This window comes from Paralichthys olivaceus, chromosome 16 (genome assembly GCF_024713975.1).
Source record: "Paralichthys olivaceus isolate ysfri-2021 chromosome 16, ASM2471397v2, whole genome shotgun sequence".
Classification (NCBI taxonomy): Eukaryota; Metazoa; Chordata; class Actinopteri; order Pleuronectiformes; family Paralichthyidae; genus Paralichthys; species Paralichthys olivaceus.
This window is the reverse complement of record NC_091108.1, coordinates 933,674-956,137: the sequence shown is the minus strand read 5'-3', so window position 1 is coordinate 956,137 and position 22,464 is coordinate 933,674. Positions and strand designations below refer to the sequence as shown.

Sequence of the window (22,464 nt, the reverse complement as noted above, 5' to 3'; positions counted from 1 at the left end):
TAATGTCAAAAGATACTTTGCATTTCCAATCCTCACCTGTCTTTCCACTCTGACGAATCTACCCATCATGCTTTGGTCATCGGCATCTGGCATGCAGGCAGCTTTGGTTATGAAGGACTCGTGCCTGGAACACAGGAACACTGAGTTCAGACTTTGTTCAAGGCAAACAAACAAAAGATTTACAGAACAGAGAAATTACTTCGTTCACAGACGATTAGAAATTATAATTTATGACAAAATGAGACAGAGCTAGTTAGCCTTAGTTTAGCTCTTTTCTTTTTGTCTAATAAATTACAATCTTTAACGTAGTCTCATTTATTGATGATCACGTTTTCTTTACAACAGTGGGGAAGTACCTGGGGGACTGATTTGGCGGATAGGCAAAGGGCGTTTTCTGAGTTTTCTTGTGTTTTGGGGTGAGGGGGGGTCCAGGGGCAAGAATCATGTCGATCCTTGAAGGAAGAGAAACAGGGTGAAGCTGAGGAAGAGGAGACATTTACTTCACTCAAACAAAATCTCACGTCTGTAATTTAGTTGCTGACCTTGTCTGGAGGTATTTGATTCTGCAGAGCATGTCCAGGTGCCCGGCAGAGTACTGCTCGATCACGTCTTTGACATCATAAGGCCTCAGAGTTTCCTTAAACCGCTTCTTGTTCAAGAGGAATTGCATGATCCTGCGAGACAGAGTTTAAAATTCACCACTTAGGATATTTTATCGCACTGTGCTGGTTATTTTGAGTCTTTCTAACTCATAACATGACAGATTCTGTTCACAACTTGAACAAGGTATCAAGATTTGAGGAAAGAGTCCTGGAACAAACAAATAGACGTCAACGTTTATTTGTAAGCTGGGGCGGTTTAGCAGCTGAATTGCTTGTTTGTGGTGGGAGTCGCGCAAACGTCCTTCTCTGTGGCCATCAGCTCCTCCTGGACGATCCTACGATGTCTGCAGGCCAAATGCGTTTATGTAATCCCTCCAGCATTTCCTAGGTCTGCCATGATCTTCATCGGACACTTGGACAACCTGCACTCGCTCCTTTCAAGCTAGTGTTAAACTCTGCGAGTTCGTAAATGTTCACATGACGCAAACATAATAACTTAATTTATTCTTTCCGCGAAGCCACTACACCACTAGGGAACTGACTGCACATGCTCTCCTTCAAGTGGACTTCAAGGAATACGAACAACTATCTGCCTGAGGTTTCCACAGTTGTCGATGTGTGCGTCCACAAGCAAGTATAATTGAGGCTGCTTGTGTCTGTGATCTGATTCTTTGGGTCTTTACCCAAAACTTGAGAGTACAGCAAGAAGGTTCCCAGCTCAAATCCCATGTGGTCTTCCTATGTGTTTGTATGTTCTCCCCATGTTTGCAGGCTTCCTCCTACAGTCCAAAGACATGCAGATGGAGGACAGGTTAATTCTGAATTGACGGTGGGTGTGAATGGTTGTTTGTCTCTGTATGTTGGCCTTGTGGTACGCTGGCCACCTGTTCAGGATCTAACCCGCCTCTCACCCAATGTCAGCTGGGTTTGGTTCCAGCTCCCCCCTGTGGATTTTTGGGTTTTCAGGTATCCTGGCCTCGGAGTCAAGGTGGTGATAATAATCTTCACAACAGTGTTTGTTAAAGCAGCACCTGGTGTCACTGTTGACCATCTAATCGATGTTTGTCAAACAGCAGTTAGGACAGGAAGCTGGGGTTCACTGCTCTGCTCTGAAATACTTTAACTTTGACTCTGTTTGGATCTGATCAAACCAAACATCGTTCAACTCTTTGAAAGTCTCCTTCCTCACACTGAGCTGCTTGGCTGGTGTCAAAACTCTGTGCTGTGTGAGTACCAGCGGTTTTATATTTATCACTGTCACAGAAAGTGGACGTAAAATGTTTGGTCACATGTTTTCAGGCTTGTTTATTGGTGTATTGACAGAATATCTAAAAAGAACCAGCAGAATCAGGATCATAACTCTTGATGAGCATTTGAAGATCCTGACCTTAGTGCTCTGATGACCAGCTTCAGTGTGGGGATCATCTCCTCCAGCAGGATGTCCGGAGGGAAGCCCCGCTCCTCTAAGGCTGGGTCTGCCAGAGCTCCGGAGTCTGGCAGAGTCAGAACCAAGAAATTACAGAAGAAGATGTGTTCATTACCAAACCGAAGACAGTTAATACCCATGTGATTCTAGCCCACTGCCTAGACAAAGACACATGATTTCATGACCTCTGTACCTTCAGAGCTCTGGCGGAGCGTGTAGGCCTTCATGCGAAAGGCGGTGCGGAAGCGCTCCCGGTTACTGAAGCCGGCAGGTTTGGGCTCCTTAGAGGGGCTTTCCTCGATGGAGTCGGTGTGACCCGTGAGCCTCCTGCCCGTCCCCACTGATGGTCTGGCATTGGGAAGACGAACACGCTCCAGTAAACTCAGCTTCTGGCTGAAATAGGCGAGACGAGAGAAGACGTGAAGTCATGTGACAGTGTTGTTTGTGGGAACTGGTAGGCTGAGAAGCAATTTCTTATAATATAGAGTGAGGTGAAGGCGATGAAAGAATCTCAGCTCAGCTTTTGATCATATGATCATCAGATTATTTCCAGTCTTGACCCAAATTTGAGAAATACTCACAAAACAATCCTATGAATTGAGAGACATGTAAAAATATGCAATATTTAATGTGATATAACCCGAGGGTGCATGCACATGTTTCTGGATGATACCTGCACCTTTATGGGAATGAAAGATCTTAATCCATTTTTCAACAAAGAAAAAAAAGATGAAATCATTCTTCTACTTTCCTCTTGTCTGACTTTCTTCTCACAGAGGAGTTAAGTCTTCATCTTCTGCTGCCTCAACGCAACAATGCTACTCTCCCTGCAGGAGGAGGCCTCAAAGAGCTGCGAGGAGATTGGTCTCCTTTATCATCCAATGGCTGACGGTATTTGGCAGCACAAAGGCGAGAGCTCCCCGGGTAAAATAAGACTCCTGTGTGCCTTGGACGAGGTAGAGAGGCGGGGTAACTGGAGCCGACAACTGCCTGAACAAGGCCTCTGAAACGTGGAGCGTTCTCAGTGACTTTGCTCCCACAGCAGACACACAATATGAGTCTCTATGTTGCTTGGGGGCAGAATAGTGACGGCAGATTACGGCGCTGAGAGGCTGCAGAATAGGAAGCTTTAAAGGAGGAGAGAATCTCATTCTGACTGCTCCTCCACAGATAAAGAGCAGAAAATTAGACGTGATTATCCCGTGGTTTTCTGTAAACCAGGGAACACAACAGGAAACACAAGTGCTTCTTATCTCCTACAGCTCTGGTTTCCAAAGACACACACACTGTGGTGTACTACACCTGCAGAGACCTGCACAGACGATACAAAGGATAAATCTGTTTATCTTGGTGTTTACAAGTCCGGACACCACCTACATTAAATCACAAGTGTTCCTATTTTCCTGATGTTTAAACTGTAAAAAAAACTAAACACACTGAACTCACTCAGGTCACACTGTCCTCGCTCCACAGGTCACAATGACCACACACACACACACACACACCAAACAGAGTCAGATGGGATATCACATTTTCTCTCTGTGTTGTGTTCAATGACCTCACAGGACCACTGGATAACTGATAAAAAAGGTCTAATATTGCACGCACACGCACACACTGTGTAGTACTGATCATGAGGCTGTGGCATTGTGCTCCCGCCCATACACGCGTTCAACCAATCAGGAGTCACTGTCAATCATAACGTCTCAGCCTGTTCCATCAAATAACTGATTCAAACCAAACTGATCAGATCATCAGTGAGAGAAGAACGACCTGATCATATAGAATCTGTTGCTATGGGAGCGGACGTCTTCGGCTGTTACTCTGAGGTCAGAATGTTTATCTCATCAAAAACCCTCGTTAGAGACTCGTTAGTTTCCCTCAGCACCACGGGGAAGAAAGAAAAATCATCAAACCCAAAAGCCTCATCTCGGCCTCTAATTACTCCGTCCAAACTGTCATTCATAATTGAAACGTAACTAATGGACCCACTAATAGGTTTCTAAAAAAAAAGTCTCTCTGCCTCAATGACATCAAAGCAGCTGAAGCAGGCGTTTAATATCACGATTCACATATTTACCACGGCCGTTAGCCCGCAGATTTATTCCACTTGTGATTTAATATCAGAGGTTTGAGAGCGCACGGTGAAATATTGCAGGAAGCGGTGATTAGTCTTCCCGTGTGGGACTAATTAAAGGGCCATCACAGCTCCTGCAGTCAGGCCTGTGTGATTTAGTGGAGATCAGACCGTGACCTACCTCGCTATGGCCTCCAGATGATCCTTCCTGCACACAGAGAGAAAGAACAGAGGGAGGAGAAGGACGGGACACACAAGCGGTCAAACTGGGATTCAAACACACTTCACTGCTGACAATCTCTAAAAAACTGCCTGAGACTATTTCAACTTTATTAGACTTAAACCTTCAGAGAGCCAATCACAGCCCAGTGGTTTTACAGTCTCAGTCTAAACACAGTTTATATACTGGCACATATGAGGTCACCATGACCTTTGACCTCTGACCACCGAGTCTACGAGAAATTTTAAAGGGTTCGTTAGGTAGGTAGGTAGGGTGGGTAGGTTGATTGATTGATTGATTGATTGATTTACCTGAAACAGGGAAGAGAAATGACTGTTTCGTAAAATCTCCACGTGGCGATAAGGTCCTCCCTGACTGGATTGGTGGAATAATATCTCCAGGCAGACTTGACGACAGAAACACAACAGAAAATAATATCACTGTTAAAATGTGCTTTCTGGTCTGTTTGACTCTAAATGATCATAATTGACTCAATGAAAATCAGCTGTGTTGAAGAAGACTTGAAACTAGTGCGTCGCCCCCTGCTGTTTATTGTAGAGAATACAGGTCACTTTCACGTTGGCTTCACATGAGCCGGGGTCTACGAACATTTTTCTGAACGGTCTCAGAAGCGCCTCACCTGGATGAGGCCGGCGGCCGGATGTCTGCGCTTCTCAAAGTGCTTCTGTCTGTGCTGCTCCTGGACCTTCAGAGCCAGGCCTGATCCCAGAATCCCCTGCAGAAAGACAAACAGACAGGAACTGAACATTTGCTGCCTCATGACGAATGTCCGATCTTTTCTTTAGCAGAAAACTTTTGTCAGCAAATTCATCGATAGTCAGGCGAGTTCATTTAGACGCCGGCAGCACAGCAGTGACGGGACAGAGACAGCAGAGTGAACCCACTGCAGGCAAAGCGAAGAAGGACACTCCGATCAGGGCGAAGGTGCCGGCCAACAGTCTCCCAGCCCACGTCTTCGGGGTTTTGTCTCCATAACCGATGGTGGTCAGAGTGATCTGCAGCGGAAACAGACAAAAAAGATCGACTTCTTAATGTTTCAGTAACATCCACACAACACAGAGTCCATGTCGCTCTGCTCTTTGACCCCTGGGACAATCCGCTGAAGGCCTAACTGTGCCGAGGCATCATCAGCCATCCGGCTTTGTTGCTCAAGGACACTTCAGCGGGGCGGACCTTTGCCTTCACCAAGCTTGAACTGAACTTGAACTGGAGGACGGTTTTAATGAGGTCATCCTGCATCCTGATCTCCTGATACTGTTCCACCAACAGCTTTTATTATTTCTGCTCCAGTTTGGATCTAACGTTTGACACATGAAAATATCAGCGGATAAAAATGATAATCCAGTTTTTTGGGCAGAAATCTTTTATATTCACATCACAGCAAAACGTTTTCAGTTGATCATTCGTCCAGAAAAACAATCTGTTCATCGAGCTGCAGCCAAAACCACAAACTACAGTTTCAGCTCAAGAGCAAATCTCAACCATTTAACAAGTCGTTTCATATTTAAGGTTTATTTCTTTTTGTTCAGTGAAATAATCACATGAGATTTTTCACATTGGGTGTCTCTGAACTGGAAATTACCGAACTTACCAGTGAACGAAATGAACAAGATCAGACTGTAGATAACGATGGACAATATCCACACTGAGTCTGATCACTGCTGCACAGACGCTGGCTCCAAATCACCACCACAAGATGGCAGCGTTTGAATCCAGAATATTTTGGCGGGGGAAGTGGCAACTGGTCATGGCTCAGTGGGACTTGGCTGTGGGACAAGTTTGGCTCCAGCACATAAAGAACTTCATGAAATAAATCTACAGACAGCGAGTGAGCAAAGATTTGTTCCTAAACAATGTTGCTCTTCGATAAGATGATGGACACGCACCAGCCCCCACCACAGAGCGTCGGCGTAGGTGTCGAAGTCTTGCTGCTTGGGCTGAGCGGTGGGGTTTTCCTGATTGGACACATCCATGGAGACGTCGTCCTTCTCCACCAGGTAGACCAGGAAGGACGCCAGGATCAGAGACAGGAAGCCGATGTACCAGGCTGTGATGAGTTCCTGCAGAAACACACACACACTTGTACTCGTCCTCCTCACCTTCACCTGTTACTTGAAGCCTTTTGGCTCTCAGCAGTTTTTCTCTTGTTCATCTGGAGCTCAGCAAACTAAGTCTGGTCCTACCTTACTGTGTGCGTAGATGGCGGAGCCCAGCAGTTTCCAGGTCCCCCCCCTCCGGTCCATGCGCAGCATTCGCAGGATCTGCAGGAAGCGAAGGCTGCGCAGGGACGTGGCCAACACATTGCCCTGGTTCCGCACCGCCACCACCGGCACAGAGGCAATCAGCACAAAGATGTCTGAGACAGAAGGAAGGGAGGCGGAGTCACGTGTCACAGAATCTCTACGAATCACATGTTTAATGAGTCTGACCTGTCGGACGTCACGACACACATCGTCCCTCTGACTCATGATTCAGATTATAGTGACACTCGGGTTATTGTATTTCATTGTTGGATCACTTCTATAAAGTCTGTACATTAAGTGGTGCTAAACTCTTATTTGTCGGCCTCAAACTAAACAACGAAAAAGACAGAGTTTGGTGATGTCATAAAGCAGCGCGGGATCATGGGAGCTGCTGGTCAGCTTGAAGATTCCTGATACAATCCAACAAAAACACTGAATGAAGCAGCTCCATGTTAAAAATAAATCAGTGTTCCTCTGACGATTGAAATCCTTCATCTGAGTTAAAAACCAAGATCTAAAAAGTTTTAAAAAGTGACTTCAAACTGGATAAAAAATCCATTTTACACATTATTTGTATGATTCCTCCTCCTCACCTAAAATACACAGAGGTTTGCGAGCGAACTTCAGCCTTCCCCTCCATCCTTTGTAGCGACAGCAGCATCCCGCCGCCCAGACCCTCAGTGCAAACTCCGCTCCGAAGATGAAGATGGCGAAGGTTTCCTGTGTGGGGAGACAAATCAGGAGGAAGACGAGTGAAGGAAGCGCTCGACGTTACAAAATCAAAGAGGACAAACTTTGAACTTTGAAGCTGAGACGTGTTTTTCAGTCATCTGATGTTTCACAAGAACAAATCTGAACCTTTGTAAATATCAGTTTAAAAGTTTCACAGCCACTAGATGTCGCACACGCACCAGAATCTCAGACCGATCTCAAACCTTTTCACATCTCAGCTGAAGCAGAGTGTCATGAAAACATACACGGTGATGTGTTCAGGTTGACGAGGGGATAGACAGACATGTTTGAAATGAAGATCACAGCAGGAACCAGATACAGACTCTAAATGGCTTCAGTATAAAATCATAGAGAATATAAATCTGAGTCATCTCACCAGAATAACCAGCCAGTGTGCAGACACCTTCTCATGTTCCCTGAATGTTGTCAGAATGGCCAGAATCAAACATCCCAGGACGATTAAAAACCTGCAGAGAGAGAAATAAACACATGAACATAGAGTAACATCTGCGTCAGATCATATTTAAAACACAGTAACATCTGAGTCAGATCATATTTAAAACACAGTAACATCTGCGTCAGATCATATTTAAAACACAGTAACATCTACACAGTAACATCTGTATCAGATCATATTTAAAACACAGTAACATCTGCATCAGATCATATTTAAAACACAGTAACATCTGTATCAGATCATATTTAAAACACAGTAACATCTGCATCAGATCATATTTAAAACACAGTAACATCTGTATCAGATCATATTTAAAACACAGTAACATCTGTGTCAGATCATATTTAAAACACAGTAACATCTGTATCAGATCATATTTAAAACACAGTAACATCTGCGTCAGATCATATTTAAAACACAGTAACATCTGTGTCAGATCATATTTAAAACACAGTAACATCTGCATCAGATCATATTTAAAACACAGTAACATCTGTGTCAGATCATATTTAAAAGGCAGGGGTTCATCACCCCCACTAGAGGGAGCTACATCTCTACTTTAACTTTAAATAAGTTGCTTTTATCAGGTTTCATTAAACGGTGGTAAGTTTCCTTTAACCTGGAGAAAAATGGGAATAACCTGCGAGTCCCTCCGTGTTGGCTCTAATGTTTCAGATACAACACATCTGGTGTGGTGGTGAGTTGCGGGTCAGTGGGTGAGACGCTCAGACTGGTGAAGTGTAAAGTGTTAGTCTCCTCTGCGGACTGGGGCGGAGCAGTTTGTAAAGATTTCTTATTGTCTCGGCCTCAATGAGTTTGAACAAAGAATGTTTTTTTTTAAATGTTCAGTGACTCTGACTCTGAATGCACAAGATGGCAGCGTCGCCCATCTTTGTTTACAGACTATGATACAGGAGCAGGTTGTATTAAAACTCACTTTACATCATGTTAGCTCAAATATTCACTTCACACAGTTTAATCCTGACTCCTGACGCACACACACACACACACACACACACAGATTGGTATTTAAATCTTGTACTACAGCCTGGCTGTGCTCCAGTTGGTCTGGAGTTAACCACCCTGCTGTGATATATGATGCAGAGCCACACTGAATGAGTTCAACCAGCTGCAGCATCCCACAACAACAACCACCGGTTCACGCGTCGCCACGTCTCTAATCGTCAACGCCACCAGTGGAAAATCTTTTCTGGTTGTTAGAGGCTCATCCTGACCGGTGCTGAGAGGCTGTGACATTCAGTAAATAACTTTGTGCTTCATGGAAAATAACTATAATCGTGTGTTTGTGATCCTAAAATCGAATAAATCAATGGACCTGGATCAAGTCCATTGATTTTTCTGGCCTTCAGCCTCCTTCTGCGAACCTCCACCCTCTTCTTCTACGTCCTAAATCATTCATAGTCTGTTGTGTTGCCATTAAGCAGTGTTGACATCTCGGAGAAGTTTCTGAAGTGCTGCACTAACACAACAGCATGAATATTTCACAGCAACACAGCCCGAAGAGTTTGACATAATTCACCTGATGGAAATGATAGTACAGACCAAGCAGACGCCTCTGGATTGACGCCCGAGCGCTCTGTGATGGTCGTGTGTGTTTTTCACTCTCGAACGTCATCAAATCGTGTTTATACCAGACTTCCTGTCCCCTAAATTAAATCTGAGCGTTTCTCCTCAAAGTTACCCAGAGGACAGAGATAATCCTGGAGCGAGCGGAGGACATCGATGTTAACTCGATATGATCCAGCAGATACTGATCTGCAACACAGTCAGCTTCCTCTCTGCTTCAAAAGTTTGTTCAATCAGACACACGGAGCGACACATCAACAGGAGCCAGCGGGAAATAAAACAAGACAAACGATTGCTATAAACATATAAAGAGAGAAATCAATATTAATCTTGAAAACGTGAAACCAGAGTCAGTTTGGTTTATTTCGTAAATCTTTAGTTTTTCCAAGCAAACTTTCAGAAGAAAAGAATTTTCGATCAGATTTTGTGAAACTTTCACCTGCGCTCAAATCCTGGCTGCTCCACACCCTGTGATCTCCTTCAGCCAATGAAATAATGAAACGCATCGGACTGAGATGATGATTTTCATTGGATGACAGATTCAAAAATCGAAAAAAAGAGACTTGGCGTGTTTTACTGAAGAAGAACAAAATGTGTGCTCGTCACAGATATTTACTGAGTTCACCTTCTGCCTGGTGCGTTGCTCAAGGGCTTTGGGCATCAGGAGCAGCTGAAGTAGACGAGGGAACATTTGGAAACTCTTCTGGTTGAGACTCATCAAGAGACAATAAAAATAAAAAAAATCAATAAAAACATTTAGAAATAGGAATTAGTAAAACAGGAGGAAGTGATGATACGGTCCTGAGTTGACCTCCCCCCCCCCACCGCCGTCTCCACGTTAGTCTGATGTGTTGTGACACTGTTGGATGCGACCGCTGCAACGCTCCATTACCTGCTGTAGAAAAAATAAATGAAGCGTGAAATCCAATCTGGGCTCTGATTGGCAATCAAGAGGTTTTCTGAGGGAGTGACACAGAAATGTACTTTCATTTTCTCTGGGCGAAGGGAGCGAGCGAGCGGCGGCTGAGGCTCATGGTTCGGTTTTGCAGGATTAGACTGAAAACTGGCTCTTTGCTTTGGTGACGGACCTGACGGAGGCACGACGCCTTCATGAAACAGTCAAACACAGAGTTCAACCCCCGTCACTGTAATCGGTCCACACCCAAACAAAACATTTCATCTACTCGCATTTCAGACACCGAGAGGTTGTTTATGTAAAAATAAACTGGTCGTATCAGACTGAATCATCAGACTGGTTCTAACTCCGTATCTTCAGCAGCCAGAGCGAAGAGACCTCTTATCAAACGGATGAGGAGCTGCTTCAATACATGAACTTACATAAGTGACAGGAAATAAACATAGTAGAGGAAACATCTCGTTTATCATCAAATAACTGATTCAAACCAAACTGCTCAGAAACACTGGAACATCGGTGAGATAAGAACGAGCCGAAATGACAGAAACATCTTTGACAAACATTTATTTAAAGTCAACTTTGACCTTTTTTGTTTAGAGGTTTATAACCTATACTGCAGACAGCCACCAGGGGGCGATCAAGAGACCTTTGTCTTCATATAAGGTACATCCTGTTTCAAAAGGCAGACGGGGGAAGGAGTGATCCACCGTCTCTTATTTTCGACTTTCTTTAATGAAATGTTTTACGTGTGTGAGACGTCGTCGTCTGCAGTGTGTTAGGATCTTTGAAGCAGCTGGTGGACACTGATGTTCCCTCAGGAGACGGTGGAGACCAAACACATTCGTCACGTGACACAAACACGAGTCCACATGAATGATTATGTTGCTCTGATGTTTTCGGCCTCACTCACTCATCAGTGGCCAAAAAGATCGGTTATTGCAAATTAATATAAAATCAATGGAGCAACAACGAGTCCTTAAAATGGAAGTTGGTTATTTTGAACGAGCTGATTCGTTTGGGCCCTGGCTGGATGTGACTAAAGGTCATGTCAGTAATGATGAGAGCGGCCCACCTGTACAGCCTCTCTCTACATTAATCCCTCCCTCGGCCCAGCGGAGCCTCAGTCCCGCTGGGCTCCCGATGCCGATACCACCCCTGAGGATTCCTAACAACCAATTTGCCGGCGAGATTCGATAAAGAGAGTGCAGACGATGCAATTCTGACAGTTAATTTGCTCGGCGATATGCAAACATTAGTGGGAAGAGGACAGCAGCAGCACGTTAATGACTGCAGTCACAAAGGACGAGAGGAAACGACAGATTCACACTGAGAACTCGTTTCCCTGGTACTAACAAATATTCTGGATCTGGAACCGAAGAGAAAATTCAGTCGTTGATTGTCGGTGATTCCTGAGATGTTGTGATCAAACTCTAACGACAGAGATAATAAGAAGTAAATAAGAAGAAAAGACAAATACAACCTAAAATAAACAACACGAACAAAGAATTTATATTTAATGTAAAATCGAAACATATGAGTTTTCATACCAGCAAACATCAACTCAAAGCTCATGTTGGCTCCAGCCTCCATCTCTTCCTGCATAATGTGATCACATGAAGACTCTGACTCATAATTCCTGGAGATATCAAGCAACACAATCACCTCCTTTGTCCATGAGCATTATTTCCGATCAATCACTCAATGTTATGCCCACTTTGACTTTCTGCTTGGCTCACGCTCACTCACTCCTGAACAAACAAGGGAATTAGTCCAACTAATCGGATTCATTGGATCCAATTATGAAACATTTGCACACAAGTCCTGAGGAGGACGTCACTGGAGCATCTACCTGCTAAATCACTGGAAGTTGAGAGGCGAGGGTTTGAGTTTAGTGGCTGACGTGAGCGTTGGATCACAAAGCATCGTGTCCTTGGAACGAGCCAATCAAATTGACTGTTACAGTCCCACCATGAAGTCATCTGTGGCCCCTCGGCCTCACGGGACCAAAGTCAGCGGGCGGAGGATCAATGAGGCTCTCTTTTAATCTCTCCTTCTGCGTCTGCTCAATAAAGATTTATGGGAGTTCAGTGCAGTTCCCTGTGAAGTAAACAAGGACGTCGTGCAGCTAAAAAACTGCAGCGTGGGGTTTAGGATTCAAGTTCTCAAGCTGTTCCTGGTTTTTGGCCTCAGACGACATGAGTCACTGCATCATCTCCACAAACACTCAGCTGAGATGATGTGAGCTCGTCACCAGAGAAAAAACTCAACAAACAACAAGCAAATTACAAGAAAATTAAGAAAACCAAGGTCGTATGAAAGTTTACTGAGCGGAGTTCCTTTAGCTTAAAGACAAAGTGTTCGACCTTGTTATTCGTGTCCATATTTGGCTTTTATCTTATGGATCACACACATCGATGTGTTTTCCCCTTGGAGGGGTTATATAGTTTCTGAATAAGCATCTTCACGAGGTTCATCTAATGTTAGCTACACATTATTAGCTTTGTAAGATAAGGTAATTAAGTCAGAGCTAATGTTAGCTACACATCAGAGGAGGATGGAGTGAATATTAAATGAGACAAAGGAGAGGAGTGAGTTTCAGGATATTTTAAGGTCTTAATTGGATTTAATACAATTATTAATATGTTATTGAAAGAAGCAGATCTGAGTTTTTAAAACTTAAATCTGTGACAGGAGAAGAACTTTAAATTCAACATTCTGAAATGTAATAAATAAAATCGTGAGGAAATCGTCTTGTCTCCTTAATGTGAGTTTGTCTGAAACATCAGCAGCAGTTTTTCAGAGTTTCGTCCTCGGAGATGTTAAGTGTCTCAGTGATGAAGCAGAGGAGGAGCAACAGTAGAAAACACTGCAGCATCAGCGTTTGTCCTCAGCGTCGTTAAGGAGGTGAACCCACAGCCTGAGGGACAGCAGAGCTTTATGGGTGTTTTATTGATCACAGATGGATGAGATCTGACAGTTAAAGCGTTCAGGAGTTCTTGTTAAAGTGGCTCCTTTCTGAAAGTCACTGCAGAGGAACCGACGATGTAAACTCCAGCGCTCCGAGAACACCGGGTCTCAGCTGTCCCAGCGCTCCGTCCAGCTGCTGATACAAGGTGACAGCCACAGAAATGGAATCAGATCAATCACCACGCCGGCTGCCTGGGATCGAACCGCCGTGGAACTGAACAGGGGGAGCTTTTATTTTGTAAATCTCACAGACAATGATTTACATCCATCGGGCCGAGCGTTCAGACGCCACAGACTTCAGACAAATATGTCCTCTGTTTTAAATCACTGTGACTTTTCCCCCAGTTTTTCGTCTGCAGGGGAAACTGACGCACTTGGTTGACCTCATCTTTGGGGAGTTCAGGACCAAATCTCAAATCCTGAGCGCTAATTATCTTAGATTTCCTGGCCGTATAATTAGGGTCATTCTAAAGGAAATGAGGTTCAGTGACGCCTCTCTGCCCCCTCGGTAATGGAAGGAAAGATGAAGACAAATGTGGCCGCCAGTGTCGCACCTCAGTGAAATCAAAATGTTTCTGAGCTGAAACAGAACGAGACACGAAGAACCTGACGAATGGTCGGATTCTCGAGACATAATGAAAAAGTTACAGTGTGAGAAAAAAGTTAAGAAATGATCCATTAAGAGTTAGAAAGGAAACAGACGCCATGATTGAAAAGTGAAAACCTCAAACTGACGGGAGTAAGAGGACAAACTAATGGACAGAAAGGACAGAGGGGACGAAAAAGAAAGGAACTAGTGACAAAGGATGTGCCGAATGAAGGACGAGACCAAAAAAAGGAAAGAAAGTAAGAAAGAAAGGGATGTGGAAGGAAAAAAAGGAAGATGAACTGAAATGCATAAGGGAAGAAGACAAGAAAGTTGGAAGACGGAAATGAAGAACAACTGAAGTGCAGACGGAGAGAAGAAAGAGGACAGACAATGAAGGAAAGCAGGACAGAGGTAGGACAGAGTGAAGGAAACAGTAGAATCAGAGTTTACATTTGAAAACTAGACGTACAGTTTCTAAATACTTTTCGGGCGTCGCTCAATTATCAATCAATACTGCTCTTGTGATGCTGCGTCCAGTCATCAATCAGCGGCTGTCAGCTCCTGCTCTGCTGCGAAGTTATTAATGGAAAGTGGACGAAGATGAAATATCACACTATTATACATGGGGGGGGTTAACGAGCAGCCATTTGTGTTTGTTTACTGCAGCGACGACACCAGACTCATTGACCCACTTGTAAGACTGTGAATTATCGTCTGCGGGGAGCGAGTGTCACATCAGCTGAGTGAAGTTAACGTGACGTTGATCGCGTTTCCTTAATGATGATGGAGGAGAAAGAAAGGGAGGGACGGAGGACAGGGGGGCGGGGGGGGTAGCGATGTACGAGGGCTTCGTAATAAGATGATCGACCGGCTGAAACACTCGTGTGTCTGTGTTCCATATTTCAGCTCGTTCTAATCTCACTGAAGTTTGTTGTTTCTGATCAGTTTGGATTCGATTCATCAGGCTGAGACGTTGTGATTGACACTGACTCCTGATTGGTCGAGCACATGTATGGGCGGGACCTCGATACCACGATCACTGCTGCACAGACTCAGACTGTGATTCACGTCATCACCTAAAGGTGGCAGCGTTCGTGTTTGAGATATTTTGGCTTCGTTTGTGGAGGAAGTTTATTTGTTTATATATTTCCAGCCTATGATTGGTATCAATATCAAAACAAGACTTGAACAAGATAAATGTTTTTACAAATGTTTTATCCGAAGTCTTTATATACAGATAAAGATATTTTTTATGTTTGAAACTATTATGAAATGATCTCAGTGTACATACGCTCATCAGTCCACAGCTGTGGAATCCAGCCGGGCCTCCAATGAGCCAGAACGGAGCCGGACTGGGTCTACAAGGACTCCGTCTGCCAAAGGCTGTAATTTGTCACCTGAGTGCCCTCGAGGACGGGGAAGCCATTACTGGCTCGGCAGGACGAGGGGTAAGTAATCAGTGTCAGCCGGCCAGCGGCGCTGTTCATTAGCACAAATATGCTTCGGCTCGCCACCTCTGATGTTCGTCTGTTCGTCTGTCCGCCGGTCTGACTCTGTGACCAAGATCACTCCACACTTACTACACTGTTCGTTTTCATCACTGTCCACCATTGGGTTTGAGTCCCAACAGCTCAGTGCAGCTACGACAGGAATCCTAAAACATTTGATCCAGAGAAAAGAAAAGATATGAACTCAAAGACACAAGACGAGGTAAGAAGGTAATAAAGAGAGTTCAGTAACTACACATCCCATAAACCGTTGTGAATGATCCATTCCAACCACTTGTACAAATACACTGTGGTAATATATTGTAGTTTGCGTCTTGTATGTTTGTATTTAATGTGAGGTGCAGTAACTGAACCATCCGGCCGCAGCAACAGGATTTCCATGGTAACTGGAGCTACACCAAAAAAAAGAGATGTCTCTATTCTATCTGAGGATTGTGGGTAGTGTAGTACTTCCCTATTCCTTTTAAATGCAGTTGTTGTCATACAGATTGAATCGGAGAATATACCATTGTTCTGTGAGTCTACTGCACCGTGGATGGTTTACTTGAGGTACCGCTCGGTGCTTCTACGGATTCTGTTGGTTTTTATCGATGTCTCTCGGCCGAGAGGAGGATGTGACGTGAGAACTTTAAAAGCAGATGCAGGGACGAGCCGCTCGTTTCACGTGAGAAAATACGATGATGAAAAAACTATTTTTTAAATCTTCTCCTCAAACACATTTTAGCTTTGCTCAATACGTGTGTTTTTAAAAGGACTTTTCTCAGCTCCATCACGGTCTTCTGTGTGTCCATTGGAACGCGTCCTAAAAATAAAATGTGTTATTATTATTCATTTGAAAACAGGGTGGGCGGCCGTTGATAATTCATGAAGCTGAATGAAGTCAGTGGAGTGTTTCAATCATTCGTACGAGAGACAAAATGAAAACAAAGCCAGTGGGTGTTATTTGATTTCCACAGGCCGAGTATAAATGTCATGTGTGGTTAAGTGAGACGTATTGGATCCAAACAAGAAAAAGTCCAGGTCTGAGGGAAAGGTTTCCACCCTGAGAGACGGACGAGGGGAGCGGGAGAAGGAGTCGGGCTTGTTTCATTTCCAGGAACAGCAGATTAGCCGCAGCAGAGCAGATGATGATCTGTTTTCTACTAAATATTGATTTCTTCGGCCAACAAACATAAATCAGAGTCTCGCTCACTTCGCTTCTGATTCACATTTGTGTAAACAAACTAATCCTGTCTGAGGTCGTCGGATCCTTCTGGTCAACATTTCAGGAGCTCTGGACCCGCAGATGGGAAGTAGATGTGTATTTAGAGCCTAATTACAACCACTGCTACAGGCCTGATTTATTTAAAGGTTCATTCTGTGAGAAAAAAAAAAACGCCCATTTTATCAGCTTACATCCGCGGTGCTGCAGCGGGAGAGTGTCCCAGCCACACTAACTGAGACACTGCAGATTCACTGTTTGTCCAATTTAGATTTCCAAATGAAATTTACTGATGATAAAGCACTAAACAAACAAAAAACCCCGGAACAGCTGATCTGTTTTTGTGCAGGCTGCTGACGACAGTAATGAAGAAATCGTCAGCTCTGCACTGAAACGGCTCCAGGATGTTTTTTCAGTCCAGTTCAGATATAAAAAGATATATATAAGATAAATATCCAGGTTTGAAAGGAAACTTAATTGAAGACATTTAAATGACTCATCTGCTGATCACGAGGGAAACCTGAGACCCAGCGAAGCTGCAGCAGAGCCACCGTGTTCATGATGGAGACATTTCAATGGAGGAATTTGTGACACATCAGAAATATGTGTTTGGTTTAAGAGTAAAAGTGTTTTGGTTTAAAAAATATGATATATATTTAGCATGAATTAAAATCAACGCAAGGACACAGGATTAGATAAAAGTACTAAATGTAGATGATCAAAGATTCATGCTAGAAATTTAGTGTCTGTGTGTAAAAATCAAGTCAGATCTCAAACTTCAGCTGAAGCGTTATCGTCAGGTTTTCTGAGACCAGGACAAATGTGATGACTAACGTAGGAGGACGCCTTCTCTGCAGAGAATAACACGGTGAGCAGCGCTGCTCGAAGCGAAGTGAGGGGACGTTCAGCGGTGGACGCCGTCACTCAGACTCTCAACTCATTACGGAGCAAAGAAGCCTGGAGTCCACCTGACAGAGCTGGAAATCACTTGGCCCTGACCTTGGCCGGTCAGGACGGTGACGCTCTGAGGCCTGCTCATTAAACAGCTCCCTGGAAAACCGTGGACATGCAGCACTGCTCCAGCAGAGTGCAGACGGATGACGCACACGGACTCCAAGGAAATGATCAGAGATATTAAAAGTAGAGAGAGATACAGAGATATTAAAAGCAGGATGAGCAAGGTGTTTTTCATGGAGCCAGAGACGAGGCGACGAAGATGTAATCATAAAGTTCAGACGCGATAAAAAACCTAATTAAATGAGTAATTGGTGCAGGTCGGTTTTATGTTTTCACGGAAAGCACAGAGGTGGACACCCTCTGTTTAAAGGAGACACATTCTGTTCATCTTCTGAATTCATCGACAGATTGATGAGCATCAGCTTCACAGTCTAATTATCAGTGTTCATGAAATTATCTATTTATTTTCTATTCCAAACCACAATCTGCTCTGATTAGTCTTGTGATTAATTTCACTGGGCGTCGGCAGCAGTGACACGTACGGCGCAAGCTGCCGCCGTCAGACACGACATCCTCGTCGCCCGGTGGCAGGAAAACACCTTCCTGCTGTCGTGATTGAACGTGGATGAGGTTTTTCTGCTGTGACAGAAACAAACACACCGCTCATCTCGGTCGAGGTGTCCCTGAGACATCGGAAGACGGACAGAAAACACAACGTCTCCTGCTGAGTCCCATCAATTATTTCACAATCAATTAACCGATTAGATTTTTTCCAGCCTGCATCATGTGATGAGAAGTGTTTCGTGGTTGTTTTTGTGCAGAGACATCACAGGCAGCACATTAATGAGGTGCTGTATCACTGCCCCCCCCCCCCCCCACCACCACCAACACCACCACCCCGAGCATTGGATGACATGCATTGTGCGTCTCCATAGCAACAGCTGCTCACTCCACTCTCACTGGAGCATCCTCTCCGTCTCAAAATCACCTCCCTCCCGTCGGAGTCTGTCGGGGATCACCAGTAGTACCTCCTCGTCTGTGTTTCTATGGCGATGCTCCATGCCAGCCGCGCTGCCGGGGTGAGCGGGTTCGAGGTGACGTGATTGGCGGGTTCGAGGGAGCGTTTCCTCCGAGGCTTGGAGCAGAGAATCGTCTCTGACCGTAACCCGCCTTCACCTGAGCTCAATATTCAGTTATTCAACTAATGATCAATTCCTCATCTTATAATCACAATTATCAAATATTGATTTGAACTGAGGCAAAATGAGGTGAGCCCCCCCCCCCTTTTTTCTAATCCTCATTAAAAAAACTGAGCTGATGTTTTTATCCAACGTGTGAAGGTTCAGACGCAGGATCAGACATTGTCCTTTTGTTTTGTCCACGTTTGCATCCTGAGGGCGAGATGCTTCGTTTTCCCACACCGACGGAGCGCTCTCGCCCGGGGTCATCCAGGGAATTCGACAAATTCCTTCAGCTGCGAAGGAGCAAAAACGCCACTGGAGCCATTTTCTGTTCTCATTTTCTGTTCTCAGATGAAAATGCCAATTTATCACAACACAACATCTCCTTCTATTCATCCTCAGAGAGAGAGAACTTATTAAAAGGAGCTTGTTTGTGTCCTGAAGCTGTGATGGTGCATCGGGAAGCTGTTGTATAGATCCTGTAGAGAACAGAGGTTTCTACATATCTGTATTTAAATGAGATTCCTGAGAACTCGTAAAGGAAAAAGAAAAAGCTTTCAAACACACCCAAAGTTTCTCAAGATCGAAACTCTGGACTGAACATTAACATGGACGACATGACAGCTCCCGATAGTGAAGCCAAATCGTCTCCACTTTATCGTGTTACCCAGAAATCTCAGATACAAACACGCGATTTTAAACAAACCAGTTGAAGTAAATCTCACACACCGGACCAGCGTCTTCATTTGAATCCGATCTCAGGTCCAGGCTGAAGCGTCAGTGCCGGGCCGCTTCTAACCAGATGGATTCTGGGTGAAATCACACATAAATAAACCCAACTGTTCCCGCCGTGCTGAGACCTCGGCTGACGACCCAGAGATGTCACCGTCTCGCTCAGATTAATGCCTCCACATCGAGTCTGTGAAAAAGCTATTTCTGCTGCTTTTAACAGTTTATTTCCCATGATACCCACTCGCATATATATCACCCCCGCCCAGCCACGGGGGAGGGGGGGGTTGGATGTTAGTGTGTGTTTGGATATGAGTGTGAGGAGGTTTCCTCTCCTGGTGATTGGAAATATATTTCTGTTCAGGCAGGTGGAGAAAGAAAGAAGAAGAAAATCCTGAATATGATTTAGATTTGATCATCCTCTTCAGAGGTCACGTGACGCAGAGATAAACGTCCCAAAACATCCTGGAGGTCCTGGATTTTAATTTGTGGAGGAGGAGGAGGTGACACGGAGCCTGATCATGTGAAGCAGACACTCGGGGAGCGAAGCCTTCAACCTGCTGTGAGCAGGCACCGTCACGATGGAGCACACTGTCGTCTTCTCGCCACAGCTCAGGTCGTTCACGCTGACAGTCAACGAACGGCGTCCTCAGCTCTTCCCCCGTGAAGCTGCTGCTGTTCGATTTCTGGGTCGTGATCATCCTCAACATGAAGGTTGATCCTCGTGGTGGTTCCAAACACAGGTCCAGATGTTGAACATGTGACGTCAGACAGAATCAATTAAATACATTTTAGAAATAAAGATGACAGACCGACGTTCAGAGACAGAAGGACGAGACCTCACATGACCTCATCCTTCAAATGTCCTCTCGTCCTTTTCGCTCAACAAACAACAAATTCAATCATCTGCAACCATCGATCTCTGAAACACAACCAAACACTTGAGCCTTTGAAGGATGACAGCGGGCAAATATTTCCTGTGAGCGATCTGAAAAACAAATCAGCTGCTTTTAAAGACGTCCACAGGATTTTCCAGCAGAATGCCAATAAGTCCTGTACGACGCGGTGCCAACAAACCCTGTGTCCAGTTTACAGCATCGATTCCACACTGCTGCCGACGTCTGGTTTGAAACTGACTGACGGAGGAATCACGTTTGTTATTTATGTTCGATGTGGGAAACGAGCTGGAAAGATTTGAACACATGAAAAAAGTGTAATATTACAGTTGTATATGTGAAAACAGAAAACAGACCGCCTCACTGCAGAGTTGGATTTACTCTGCGACCCCAAAGTTAGAAGAATACAGACGTGCTCATGTCATTCAGAACATACGAACACGCTGACATGTGACACGCTGAGTGAAGACTTCACACGTTCTTCAAAATCGTTTAGATCAGACGACGCGTTCATCTCATTTAATCTGGTTTCATTTTTACTCAGGACCGTTTCTCCGTCTGTGGAACCTGTGAGGAACATCCTGTTTCACTAACTCCTCCCCCCGGAGGAAACGAAGCACGTTGTTTACGTCTGAAGCTCACGCTGACTTCAGAGTCACTGTGGCTAATTCAAGCTCTTTTGATTCCTCATGGAAATGAAAGCAGCTCCGCTCTGACTCCGAACGATGAGCGACCTCATGTTTATGAACCGTTTCTTTCACCCTGTGTGTTATTAAGGTTTTTACAGAATCTCAAAGTCTGCATGTTGAAGGCTGCTCTGACACGCCCCCTAGCAAAACCAGGTGATGGATGATTTATGTTCTCGTACTGTTCGGTCCCATCGCCGGACGGATCTGGAACAAAACAAAGGCCGAGCTGCTGGTTCAAATCCCTGGTAAACAACCTTTGACAGACACCGTCAGTGTCACCTCCGTTGTTGCCTCCGCTGTGAGACGACCCACAGGAGGCGGCGGCTCTATTTTCAGCCCTCCGCGTTCAAAAGGCCAATTAGACGTCATGTGTGTCCTCAGGGTGCAGTTTGTCTCCTGTAAAAGGTTCCTCGGTTGAATCAATGTTTTCTGCGTTGAGGCAGGAAGTCATTATGGATCAACAGTAAACCGGCAGTGAACGGTACCTGAGAGCTGGTTAAGTCGAACGACAGTAACCCGAACAGCTGATGACGAGAACACTCTCAGAACACTGAAGCACCTGCTGCACATCGTGTTCTGTCTGCCCCCTGGTGGTCAAATTAACACAGTCTTAAATAAGTTGTATGTATGCGTTTTAGGTATTGACACATAGCTAACATTAGCGTTAACATACATCACCAGACATCCCAACATGTCTGAGATTTCCAGCCGTCTTGTCACCTCCACAGGTCATTCTAGAGTTTTTGACATCAGACAGACTTCAGGGCCTCGCAGGAGAATCACAGAGCGTCGGCGTCGAGGACCAGGAGACTGTCCCGTTAGCGTCGCTACAGGTGTCTCAGAAAGAAAGTCCCTAATTGCACCGTGTGTGGTCACGATGTTTGAAGTCGTCTAAAAATTCTTCAAAGAGAATTTTTAACAGTGTTTGACGACAGCAGTGCAAAGTCATCTCCTCCTCCTCCTCCTCCTCCTCCTCCTCCTCCTCTCGTCAGCTTAAAACTCAAATGTCATTTATACAACCTGGAACCAGGTCACTGACGAAAGTGAAGTCAGGTCAGCGTACGGCAGCAGCGACGACAACAAAAGCTTTGAACTGACAAATGACATCACTTATTTAAAATGAACACAAGCTGTAGGAGACGACGTCACCACATTTTGTCTTATTCATTATTTTTCGTTGTCACCCAAACTTCTCGGTCTTTGTTCCCTGAGGGAGAATCAAACCGAGACGTTTCCATTTCCATTGCAGCTGCATTAAGTTCTTATAAACGACTAAATGCTTCAATCTAGGCCAGAACCACTGAGCGCTGCTTTCAAGATGAGACGTGTGCTCCATTAAATACACAGATCCCACAGCTGTTGCCTCAGATCAGACACGACCGACTGAACATCACTTCTTAATGCACAAGTCTTGTCCGGGACAGAGAGCGTCAGCGGTGACGAAGCAGAAAGATCCGGACGGATCT

General features: G+C 44.7%; 1 protein-coding gene across 1 annotated transcript in view; it reads right to left on the bottom strand.

Annotated features, from left to right (window-relative positions):
* Positions 1-22,464, bottom strand: part of kcnq3 (potassium voltage-gated channel, KQT-like subfamily, member 3) — a 49,896-nt gene that overhangs the window by 5,981 nt on the left and 21,451 nt on the right. The window contains exons 3-15 of the mRNA XM_069511507.1: positions 7,698-7,788; positions 7,183-7,309; positions 6,530-6,702; positions 6,233-6,406; positions 5,231-5,341; positions 4,966-5,061; positions 4,637-4,731; positions 4,287-4,313; positions 2,222-2,421; positions 1,990-2,095; positions 543-674; positions 357-452; positions 37-124 (exon numbers count right to left, since the gene is read on the bottom strand). Coding sequence (XP_069367608.1) covers positions 37-124; positions 357-452; positions 543-674; positions 1,990-2,095; positions 2,222-2,421; positions 4,287-4,313; positions 4,637-4,731; positions 4,966-5,061; positions 5,231-5,341; positions 6,233-6,406; positions 6,530-6,702; positions 7,183-7,309; positions 7,698-7,788 — 1,516 coding nt within the window. The remainder of the gene's footprint in view (positions 1-36; positions 125-356; positions 453-542; positions 675-1,989; positions 2,096-2,221; positions 2,422-4,286; positions 4,314-4,636; positions 4,732-4,965; positions 5,062-5,230; positions 5,342-6,232; positions 6,407-6,529; positions 6,703-7,182; positions 7,310-7,697; positions 7,789-22,464) is intronic.